General features: G+C 54.3%; 1 protein-coding gene across 8 annotated transcripts in view; it reads right to left on the bottom strand.

Moving 5' to 3' along the window:
- KLHDC3 (kelch domain containing 3) overlaps positions 1-12,433 on the bottom strand; it is a 445,816-nt gene that overhangs the window by 21,516 nt on the left and 411,867 nt on the right. For 7 of the 8 annotated variants that reach the window (XM_085610129.1, XM_085610133.1, XM_085610135.1 and 4 more), the window contains 2 exons: positions 10,661-10,734; positions 1,778-1,856 (listed from right to left, as the gene is read on the bottom strand). In XM_085610129.1, coding sequence (XP_085466255.1) covers positions 1,778-1,856; positions 10,661-10,734 — 153 coding nt within the window. The remainder of the gene's footprint in view (positions 1-1,777; positions 1,857-10,660; positions 10,735-12,433) is intronic. The other variant, XR_014962883.1, reaches the window with a different exon arrangement.

Raw genomic sequence — 12,433 nt, 5'->3', positions numbered from 1 at the left:
GATAATCTATCTACAACATCCTGCGTTACCTGTACAAGCAAGGACGGAGTCCGGCAGAACTCAAAAGCATGTGAAACTGATCTGTAGAGCCGCTATCACCCAGGACGTTATCCTTGCCCGTAGACCTGCGATGTTTGGCAACTGTAAATCATTGGGTTTTATCTGCAACAAAAGACTGAACTTCCAATCTCAAATTCATGTCCAGGGATAAGAGCACACGCTGCCAGCATAGATGGATATGGGGTGTTCGGTCATTTACCCCTGAACAGGCCCTTAGGACATCCGTACAATCCCAGGCTCTTGCTTGACCGGTCTACGGTACCCTGGCCTACCGAAGGCTTGTTGGCGCTTCTGGGCCGAGTTCTACATGCTGCCGCTCCTTTTGATCTTTGATACAGGACATTTGACCACATCGCCCTTGGACCGTCATAGCTTCAATGGCTTCCCATCGACGACGCGGAAGCCCAGTTTAAGTCGGCCAGCGTCAGCCTCAATGCCCAGAAGGCATTTACATCCATGCCGTTGGCTGACAGACAGAACATCTCTGTTGAACATCAGAGACCTCGCGCATTGTACCCTCCGCTCTGCCTGAGTTTCGCTCTTATAAACAAGAGAATTCTACGAGACGATTCCCCTGGCCGTACAACAAGAACATGGACTACAATCCTATACAAGTCGTGTAATATTTGAAAATAAACTATTAGCAAACACTAGTACCTTTGCTCCTCTGTTGATACGTGACTAGGCACCGCTGTCTCAGAACCCGTCGCTCACTGCAATGCCCTTTCAAACTGCAGAGGAGTGAGCTTGTCTCTACTGGTAGCTTGGTTAACAACTTTACACCTAGGAATCTGAAGGAACAAACCCCACATCACATCACCTTTGTCCATGGGATATGGACAAGGAAAAGATACTCCAAGCTAAATGTCCGACAAGGTACACATTGACGTATGTGCTCAGCCAGTCCCGATGCCTCAGAACCACAGAAGGATTTAATACAGCGAGTCATCTCGGGGTCTTATATAAGCCGAGGCATCCACGCAGCCATCTTAGATTAATACAGCTAACCCCAAGGAGTCTTCGTTGAATAATGTGAGTCTCTAGGGGAATGAAACTAATTAGAACAGTTAGTTTTGGCATCTTAATTTAGCATGATAAATCACTGGATGGTCCTCTGAAATACTGTGAATATCACGGGCATGTTGATCTAAACAGTAAATCTCCTGCGGATGGGGCTAAATTACAGCTGGCGAAGCCATAGGGCATCTTAATTTAAGACAAAGAACCACTGCTGGCCTTTATTAAACTATAACGGATCCCTCGGAGATCTTACCTTGATAGACTAAACTCGACCTCCAGCTGAAGAGACAACACCAGGGGCATTTAAGAAAGCACAGTGCGCTCGAACGGCTGCCTCGGATATCAGCACGCGCAATACACCGCACCCCCAGGCACCAACAGCAGCAAGCAGATCCTAAGTGCATCGACTCCATCTTTCAACACTCCCATCACACCACCAAAGCTTCAGCCAGGCCACTTATTCTTAGGCAGGAGCACCCCAAAATCTCTCAGCCATATCTATAATAAGAGGTAAACTAGTGGGAAGGGAGTTGTCACCTAGGAAATGGCAGCACCTATAGTATGTCTACACCACCAGCATGGAAAGAGGTCCACAGCCCATATTCTGTCCCAACACCCAAGCATGAACACTGAAAACCTGGACGGCTCTAGTGACTGAAGATGGAGGCGCTACAACACCGGGCTCATTCCGTCTTACCTGATATCGTGAGGGAGGCCAGACTGGTCCAGACCATGCTGAATCACTGCTAATTTACATAATGTCTTTAGGCTGGGACCTAAAGAAAGAAATGAAAAACATGAGTTCAGTGGCAAGAAGGGTGGCCGTTCTTTGAAGTGAGATAATGCGTCACAGTGCATACCATGCGTCAGTGTGTGTATACCATGCGTCAGGGTGCATGCATACGATGCGTCAGGGTGCATGCATACGATGCGCCAGGGTGCATGCATACGATGCGCCAGGGTGCATGCATACGATGCGCCAGGGTGCATGCATACGATGCGCCAGGGTGCATGCATACGATGCGCCAGGGTGCATGCATACGATGCGCCAGGGCGCATGCATACGATGCGCCAGGGCGCATGCATACGTTCTGTCAGGGCGCATGCATACGTTCTGTCAGGGCGCATGCATACGTTCTGTCAGGGCGCATGCATACGTTCTGTCAGGGCGCATGCATACGTTCTGTCAGGGCGCATGCATACGTTCTGTCAGGGCGCATGCATACGTTCTGTCAGGGCGCATGCATGCGATGTGTCAGGGCGCATGCATGCGATGTGTCAGGGCGCATGCATGCGATGTGTCAGGGCGCATGCATGCGATGTGTCAGGGCGCATGCATGCGATGTGTCAGGGCGCATGCATGCGATGTGTCAGGGCGCATGCATGCGATGTGTCAGGGCGCATGCATACGATGTGTCAGGGCGCATGCATACGATGTGTCAGGCTGCATACGATGACTGGTCAAGTGGCACGAGAGCCTAGGCTGGCACAGAATGGGCACTAGTACGAAACTTGGGTTAAGGCCTGCAGCCCTAGACCAATAGTTTGAAAATGTGATCTGCACCAGGAACCTGCCAATAAGACCCGGTCCAGGCTCGGGCGAGCAAGACCAAGACTAGTCATTGGATGCTAGATCTGCAGCCAGAATCAGAATCCCAGGTCAGAAGTGAGACATCTACAATCAGACTCATCACCATGATCTCTGCCCCGAAAGTGTGCGGGCGGTCTTGTCACGATCATTCCTCTGGTTCATAAGGGTAGGATGATTGTAAAACCCTAGTACACGTAATATTCAAAATATGGTTCTTTTTCCCATGTTATTCACACATAAACAGTAGATCAATCAGTCGAGTTCTTTTCTTTTTTTCTTTAATCAATCTTCAAGTTTCCAGTAAGTAAAACGTTCTTAAGCCAACACGTGTTTCGTCGCCTCAGTAATTTCGTACATGCGACTTGTTCTCGGCTGAATGGTAATACTGTATTGTAGTTTCTAATGTGGTGATAATTCCAGGCCACATAAATCTTGTGGCGTAGGGTGTCCTTCAAATTATTAAAGGTTTGAGCTCAGCTGGGCTAGTAATTACTACCCTTCTTATGTATATAGTCTTCCAAATTTGAAAATAGTGCCGCCGTTCCGCGTATCGGACCCCACACCAGACTCCTCGTGTGCGAGTGAATTAATAATTTGGTGCATGCAGTCAGAAGTCAAGGACGCACCAGGCATGCAGTCAGAAGTCAAGGCCGCACCAGGCATGCAGTCAGAAGTCAAGGCCGCACACGCACAAGGAATGCAGGCAGAAGTCAAGGCCGCACCAGGCATGCAAGCAGAAGTCAAGGACGCACCAGGCATGCAGGCAGAAGTTAAGGACGCACCAGGCATGCAGTCAGAAATCAAGGACGCACCAGGCATGCAGTCAGAAATCAAGGACGCACCAGGCATGCAAGCAGAAGTCAAGGACGCACCAGGCATGCAGTCAGAAGTCAAAGACGCACCAGGCATGCAGTCAGAAGTCAAGGACGCACCAGGCATGCAGGCAGAGGTCAAGGACGCACCAGGCATGCAGGCAGAGGTCAAGGGCACACCAGGCATGCAGGCAGAGGTCAAGGACGCACCAGGCATGCAGGCAGGGGTCAAGGACGCATCAGGAATGCAGGCAGAAGTCAAGGACGCACCAGGCATGCAAGCAGAAGTCAAGGACGCACCAGGCATGCAAGCAGAGGTCAAGGACGCACCAGGCATGCAGTCAGAGGTCAAGGACGCACAAGGAATGCAGGCAGAAGTCAAGGACGCACCAGGAATGCAGGCAGAAGTCAAGGACGCACCAGGGATGCAGTCAGAAGTCAAGGACACACCGGGAATGCTGGCAGGGGTCAAGGATGCACCGGGCATGCTGGCAGGGGTCAAGGATGCACCGGGCATGCAGGCTGAAGTCAAGGACGCGCCAGGCATGCAGGCAGAAGTCAAGGACGCACCAGACATGCAAGCAGAAGTCAAGGCCGCACCAGGAATGCTGGCAGGGGTCAAGGACACACCGGGAATGTTGGCAGGGGTCAAGGATGCACCGGACATGCAGGCTGAAGTCAAGGACGCGCCAGGCATGCAGGCAGAAGTCAAGGACGCGCCAGGCATGCAAGCAGAAGTCAAGGACGCACGTCAAGGACGCACCGGGAATGCTGGCAGGGGTCAAGGACGCACCAGGCATGCAAGCAGAAGTCAAGGACGCACCAGGCATGCAAGCAGAAGTCAAGGACGCACAAGGAATGCAGGCAGAAGTCAAGGACGCACAAGGAATGCAGGCAGGCAGAATTCAAGGACACTCCGGGCATGTAGGCAGGGGTCAAGGATGCACCAGGCAGGAGTCAAGGACGCACCAGGCAGGCAGGGGTCAAGGACGCACCAGGCAGGCAGGGGTCAAGAACGCACCAGGCATGCAGGCAGGAGTCAGGGACGCACCAGGCATGCAGGCAGGACTCTAGACCAGAGATGCAGGCAGGACTCAGACTAGATACTTGGCAGGACTTCAGAACAGACACATGGGCAGGAACACGCACCAAACCAAACAAGCAGGACACCAAACAAGCAGGACACCAGACATGGGCAGAACTCCAAGCCAGACCAGACACTGAGGCATGACTGCAGACCAAACATGTGGGCATGCGTGCAGGAGCCCAGACCAAACCAGACATGCAGGTAGGATTCCAGATGAGACCCTTTAGCTAGACTCCAAACCCGCCCAAACATGCAGGCTGGAATCCAAACTAGAGCAAACGCATGAGATGGACTCGAAACAGACCCCGATGGGGGAAGGACTCCAAACCTGACCCAGCGGGGGAAGGGCTGCAAACCAGACCCAGCGGGGGAAGGACTGCAAAGCAGAGGAAACAAGCAGGCAGAACTCCAAACTAGAGCAAACACATGGGCTGGACTCAAACCAGACCCCGATGGGGGTGGGGGAGGACTCCAAACCAGACCCAGCGGACTCCAAACCAGACTAAGCGGAAACAAGCAGGCAGAACTCCAAACTAGAGCAAACACATGGGCAGGACTCCAAGCTCGACGAAATAAGCAGGCGGGACTCCAAAACCAGAGCCGCGGAGAAGGAACCCAAACCAGTGACCTAGTACAGGACTTCAAGCCAGACCCCACAGGGGCAGAGGACTCCAAACTAGACCCCCAAGGGGGGGAAGAACTCTAAACTAGACCCACGGGTGGGGGCTCCAAACCAAGCCTCATGAATGGACTCCAAACCAGACCCTGCGGGGGGGAAGGACTTCAAATCAGACCCGCAGGGGAAGGAGACCAAACCAGATCCCGCGGGGGGGGGGCTCTAAACCAGACCCACGGGGTAACGACCACAAACCAGATCCATGGGGGAAGGACTCTGTAGGAAAGTAGGATCTGCTTCTATGGTTACTCCCACGTTTTGCTTGATGTGAAGCTGTTTTTGACTAGTCTGACTGGGATCCTGCTAATCAGGACCCCAGTCTACCTGCTTTCTCCCTAAACTGTTGTGGTCAGTGCCTAGGTACATCCCAGATTGGATACTGGTATCCATGTACCCAGGGCATAGGTACTCCAGAGGTCCCCATGGGCTGAAGCATGCATTATGCCACCCCTAATAGACCATTCAAAATGCATCTACAGGCCTGCCCTTGCAGCCTGCGTAATCTGGTGCATGCACCACTTACCAAAAATATAGATTTACTCTATCTAAGGGTCACTGCACTTAAAACCTAAAAGTCGCCCCTCTAGCAGGCCTTTACAATCCTGAGGGCAGGGTGCTTGTTTCTAAGTAAGAGGGTGCCACTGCATGAGCGGGACACCCCTGCAGCCTACTGAGTCCATTCTCCCGGGTTGTCAGTGAAGTAGCCATATACTAGATAGAGGGACATCAAGTGACCGCACGATGACCATCTAAAAAATGGCTGCAACAAATCCTTTGGTATCAAACATGTTGGAATCATACCCCCACACCGTGAATGGTGTGGGAGGTATGATTCCAAGCACAGGGAGAGCCCTTCGTTAGGCTCTCAGTGTTACCGGTACCAGCCTTCTAGCCCCGGACAGCACAAAATGGTTGCTGCTGACCAGAGACACATTTCTGCCGTCCTGCTGCTGAGCCAAGCTCGAGCAGGGGAAGGTAGAATAGGCATCCTGTCACAGGGAGGTGTGACCACCTCCCAGACAGGCTTTAGTGCATTTGGGCTGGGTGGGTGCGCTTGCCAGTGACTGAAAGTCTGCATGAGGTGTCCCTGTGCATAGTCCAGTTCAAACCAGTCCTGGGAGCCCTTGGCTCCTGCTCTGGCGCATAACTGGACAAAGTACATGGTAGGAACCTCCCCTCCGTTCAGACCCTCCACTGGGAGGGTCCCCTGAATCTTCCCAACCCCTTCCTTAGGGTACTTAAGGACTTAGCTGGGTGTAGGTCCCTAGATTCGTCGTGGACAAGATTCAGAATTGAAACCACTGCACTTCAACTGTCTGGGCACTCTGGACTTCACTGGACTTCGTCTGTGTCTGACATCGTCTCCCTTTCAGTCTGCTGCACCATCTGTGCATGTGCACCAGACAGGATCCGTGCAGGACATGTGAAGCATCCAAGACACTTGAAGATAATCTCCCTTGGAATGAAGGAGTCACTTCCCTTCATTCGCAGGCACCTCAACACTGCTGACCGGTCCGCTGATCCCCAGCTCCTGCGGACTCCGAAGGGTTCAACAACATAGGTGGTGGTTATCTACGTCTCTCGAGGCCCAAGCTGTCCTCTCACCAGGTTTGAGGTCAGAATCCCTCGTGGGGGCTGCATTAAGCGAACCCCTGTGCACAGCCTAGTTTTGCAAGTGCATATGCTTGTTGGCAACTTTGCGACAAGTTTATTGGGATCCAAGTAGCCACAACCTCTGGCACCTTCTTTCACCAAGATCTTCAGCCACACCGCCTTGTGGGCACCGAAGCCTGCTCCTGTTGGTGAGCTGCTCAAGGTCCTCTCGCGACTCCTGTGCCCCGGCCTGTGGGTCCATTTGAGGGTCACCTTTGTTTTCCTTGGGCTCCCCTGAGTGCTCGGGCCTGCCCTGTCTCCCCTACTTGTGGTGAGTCTCCCGGACCTTGCTGGTCCCAACCATGCACCCTCTTGATTTCCTGTGTGGGTTCCATTTGCCAAGACTCGTTGGTGCTTCCTCCAGACACCGACCCCTCAGCACTCTGCATCCTGCGTGGGACAGCTCGTATCCAGATCCTGGTCGTCCTCAGCATCGCCTGGTCCTCGCAGCTGCAGAGTCAAGGTCACGTCATCCTTCCTGAAGCACCAGACATCGGAGGGAATTGGTATTCCAAGTCTGCTGGTCACCCCTGAGTGACATAGACTCTGTCCCCTCTGCTTCTAGGTACTCCTCGTCAAGAATCCCCGGTTGGATTCTTCCTGACACTTTCTCCTCTTCCAGCAGCGGCACTTTTCTGAAGTCTTCCATTGGGTTCGATGGCGGTTTCCGACGCCTCTTCACACCTATGCACCCGGCTTCCCTCGGATAGGTAACTTGGGTACCACGGTATCTACAGGTGGGGTGTCTCTCCAACCTTCTTTCTTCCACTGGGTTTCTTCAGGGTCCACTAGGAAGGGTCCCTAATCTTTAAAATTCCAACCGTGACTTGCACATAGACTTGTACGGAGCATGGGGTTGTGTTCTCACACTGCACACGCTCTGTGGGGTCCCTATCTACTTACCTTGGGTGGTTCTGAGGGTCCCCAGCAATTCGACGTCCTCTGGACATTGTCCTGACTCGAGTCATGTTCTTATACCACTTTCTTGGTATATGGTTTTGTACCCCCCACCCCCACGGCCCACTGTGTATTAGTGCTTATTACTGTGATTTCTTTGCTAAAGTATTGTGTGCTTTGCGTTTATCTCCGTGTAGGAGATACTGTAAAGTACTAGAGTGTTCTATAATAAATACATATTTTTATACATAGTTTGCGTGGTTCCTTTTCATTTAATCTATACTATAAGATTGCATTCTGGTAAAACAAGCTGCTTTACACTCCTTCAAGACTGCGCCTGAAAGCCGCTCTCCACAGCTACCACTTGGATAGCTTTCTAAGGTTGTCTGAGACCTCTTAAAGGGTTGTCTGGACTGGTGCAAGGTGCCCACTTTAACTAATGGACAGCATATACCAGGCCAGCCTCTCACAGACTCCAAACTAGACTCCGTGGGGTTTGGGAGGGTGAATTAGGGGGGGGGGGGGAGGGCTTCAAATTAGATGCTGCGGGGGAAGGATTTCAAGCTAGACCCCGCAGGGGGAGGGTGGGGGACACTCCAAACCAGACCCACAGGGAAGGAGACCAAACCAGTCAGCGACTGTTCGAAATGAGCACGGAGGAATAGCATTGCTCCAAAAAAGGTTTTCTGAACATGACAAACTTGGTTCAGATTAAAAAACACAGAACATGGAACACAATATAGAATCTTGAGCCGGACTTTGTCAAACACAAACTAAAAAAGCAAAACAGCAAAGGGAAAGAAGTCAACTAGCACGGAGCCTACGACATCCAGGACACACAAAAAGAGAGTGGGACAGTGGAGCACCAAGCAGACAACATCCAGGACACACAAAGCACAGGCAGAGAGTCGGACAGTAGATCTCGGCACAGGCAGAGGGAGACAGTGGCTCGCGGCAAAGGCAGAGAGAGGGTCAGTGGCTTGTGGCACAGAGGGGGACAGTGGCTGGCGGCGCAAAGAGGGGGACAGTGGCTCGTGGCACAGGGGGGCACAGTGGCTCACGGCACAGGCGCAGAGAGGGGCACAGTGGCTCGCGGCACAGGCAGAGAGAGGGTCAGTGGCTTGTGGCACAGGCAGAGAGGGGGACAGTGGCTCACGGCACAGGCAGAGAGAGGGTCAGTGGCTTGTGGCACAGGCAGAGAGGGGGACAGTGGCTGGCGGCAAAGGCAGAGAGAGGGTCAGTGGCTCGCATCATAGGCAGAGAGGGGGACAGTGGCTGGCGGCAAAGGCAGAGAGAGGGTCAGTGGCTCGCATCATAGGCAGAGAGGGGGACAGTGGCTGGCAGCACAGGCGCAGAGAGGGGGACAGTGGCTGGCGGCGCAGCGAGGGGGACAGTGGCTCGCGGCACAGGCACAGAGGGGCACAGTGGCTCACGGCACAGGCGCAGAGAGGGGCACAGTGGCTCACGGCACAGGCGCAGAGAGGGGCACAGTGGCTCACGGCACAGGCGCAGAGAGGGGCACAGTGGCTCACGGCACAGGCGCAGAGAGGGGCACAGTGGCTCACGGCACAGGCGCAGAGAGGGGCACAGTGGCTCACGGCACAGGCACAGAGAGGGGCACAGTGGCTCACGGCACAGGCACAGAACAGAGGGGCACAGTGGCTTGTGGCACAGGCAGAAAGCGGGACAGTGGCTCACGGCACAGGCAGAGAGGGGGACAGTGGCTCACGGCACAGGCAGAGAGGGGGACAGTGGCTTGTGGCACAGGCAGAGAGGGGGTCAGTGGCTCGCGGCAAAGGCAGAGAGAGGGTCAGTGGCTTGTGGCACAGGCAGAGAGGGGGACAGTGGCTCACGGCACAGGCAGAGAGGGGGACAGTGGCTCGCTGCACAAGCAGAGAGTGGGACAGTGGCTCGCATCACAGGCAGAGAGGGGGACAGTGGCTGGCGGCACAGGCAGAGAGGGGGACAGTGGCTGGCGGCACAGGCAGAGAGGGGGTCAGTGGCTTGTGGCACAGGCAGAAAGCGGGACAGTGGCTCACGGCACAGGCAGAGAGGGGGACAGTGGCTCACGGCACAGGCAGAGAGGGGGACAGTGGCTGGTGGCGCAGAGAGGGGGACAGTGGCTCGCATCACAGGCAGAGAGGGGGACAGTGGCTGGCGCCGCAGGCGCAGAGAGGGGCACAGTGGCTCGCTGCACAGGCCTAGAGAGGGCCAGTGGCTTGTGGCACAGGCAGAAAGCGGCACAGTGGCTCAAGGCACAGGCAGAGAGGGGGACAGTGGCTTACGGCACAGGCAGAGAGAGGGTCAGTGGCTTGTGGCACAGGCAGAGAGGGGGACAGTGGCACGCGGCAAAGGCAGAGAGAGGGTCAGTGGCTCACGTCACAGGCAGAGAGGGGGACAGTGGCTCGCTGCACAAACAGAGAGGGAGACAGTGGCTCGCATCACAGGCAGAGAGGGGGACAGTGGCTCTCATCACAGGCAGAGAGGGGGACAGTGGCTTACGGCACAGGCAGAGAGAGGGTCAGTGGCTTGTGGCACAGGCAGAGAGGGGGACAGTGGCACGCGGCAAAGGCAGAGAGAGGGTCAGTGGCTCACGTCACAGGCAGAGAGGGGGACAGTGGCTCGCTGCACAAACAGAGAGGGAGACAGTGGCTCGCATCACAGGCAGAGAGGGGGACAGTGGCTCTCATCACAGGCAGAGAGGGGGACAGTGGCTAGCGGCACAGGCGCAGAGAGGGGCACAGTGGCTCGCGGCACAGGCACAGAGAGGGGGACAGTGGCTCGCGGCACAGGCGCAGAGAGGGGGGCAGTGGCTCACGGCACAGGCGCAGAGAGGGGGGCAGAGGCTCACGCTCTTCACATACTGAAGTCCAGGATATACAGGTCCGAGTGGTCCATTAAGTCAAATTCGTCCCCCATTCCTTGCTCTGGGCACGGGCTGCAAGGAAAACAAGTCTGTGTTAATGTCACATCACACCTGGGTGACACACAATGACAACACATCAAGACACGGCAGTGAGCATAACCAAGCTGTCATCGCAGCTAAGAGGAGTTTTTAGGAAGACTCACATATGTGTGACAGATCAAGATACACACAGGCACACACACACACACACACACACACACACACACACACACACACGGTGCCGACTCACACTCATGTGTGACAGAGCAGCATACACAGACACACACACAGGGCCGGGTCACAATCATGTGTGACAGAGCAGCATACACAGACACACACACAGGGCCGGGTCACAATCATGTGTGACAGAGCAGCATACACAGACACACACACAGGGCCGGGTCACACTCATGTGTGACAGAGCAGCATACACAGACACACACACAGGGCCGGGTCACAATCATGTGTGACAGAGCAGCATACACACAGAAACACACACAGGGTCGGCTCACACTCATGGACAGATAAGACAGAGCAGGATACAGCCACACACAGCCACACACACACAGGGCCGGCCACAGCCATGTGCCAGAGCAGGATACACACAAACACACACAGAGCCGGCCCACACTCATGTGTGACAGAGCAGGATACACACACACACAGGGCAGCTCACTCTTTTATGACAGAGCAGGATACACCATAACAGACACACACAGGGCTGGCTCACACTCTTGTGAGACAGAGCAGGATACACCCACACACAGATATACACCCACAGGGCCGGCTCACAATCATGTGTGACAGAGCAGCATACACACAGAAAAACACACATGGCCGGCTCACACTCATGGACAGATGTGACAGAGCAGCATACACCCACAGACGGACAAACACACACACAGAAAGGGCAGCACACACTTGTGTGACAGAGCAGGATACACCCACACACAGGGCCGGCTAGAGAGGAAGATAGAAGAGAGAGAGGAAGAGAAGGAGAAGGAGAAAGAAGAGAGGATGAGAGAGGGAGAGAGAAGCAGAGAGTAGAGGGGAAGCGAGAAAACAGGGGGAAAGAGGAGAGAGAGAGTGGGAGAGAAAGAGGAGAGAAATGGAGACAGAGAAAAGAGGGAAGAGAGAAGAGGGGAGGAAAGAGAAGAAAGGGAGGGAGAAAGAAGGGAGGGAGGTAAAAGAGGGAGAGAAGAGAGGGAGAGAGAAGAGAGGGAGGGAGGGAGGGAGAAGAGAGGGAGAGAGGAGGGAGAGAGAAGAGAGGTACGGAGAGAGAAGAGAGAGAAAAGAGGGAGGGAGAGAGAAGAGAGAGATAGAAGGGAGGGAGGGAGAACAGAGGTATGGAGAGAGAAGAGAGGGAGAGAAGAGAGAGGGAGAGAAGAGAGAAGGAGAGAGGAGGGAGGGAGGGAGAAGGGAGGGAGGAAGGGAGAGAGAAGGGAGGGGGAGAGAGAAGAGAGGGAGAGGGAAAACAGTGGATACGAGTGGGAGAGAAAGAGGAGAGAAATGGAGAGAGAGAAAAGAGGGAAGAGAGAAGAGAAGGGGAGGAGAGAAGAGAGGGGGAAGAGAGAAGAGAGGGAGAGGGAAAGAGAAGAGAGGGAGGGAGAAAGAAGAGAGGAAGAAAGAAGAGAGGGAGAGAGAAGAGAGGTACGGAGAGAAAAGAGAGAGAGGGAGAAAGAAGAGAGAGAGGGAGAGAGAAGAGAGAGAGGGAGAGAGAAGAGAGGGAGGA

The sequence above is a fragment of the Triturus cristatus genome, chromosome 6, assembly GCF_964204655.1.
Source record: "Triturus cristatus chromosome 6, aTriCri1.1, whole genome shotgun sequence".
Taxonomy (NCBI): domain Eukaryota; kingdom Metazoa; phylum Chordata; class Amphibia; order Caudata; family Salamandridae; genus Triturus; species Triturus cristatus.
The sequence above is the reverse complement of the archived record's forward strand: the minus strand, read 5'-3'. Positions and strand labels throughout refer to the sequence as shown.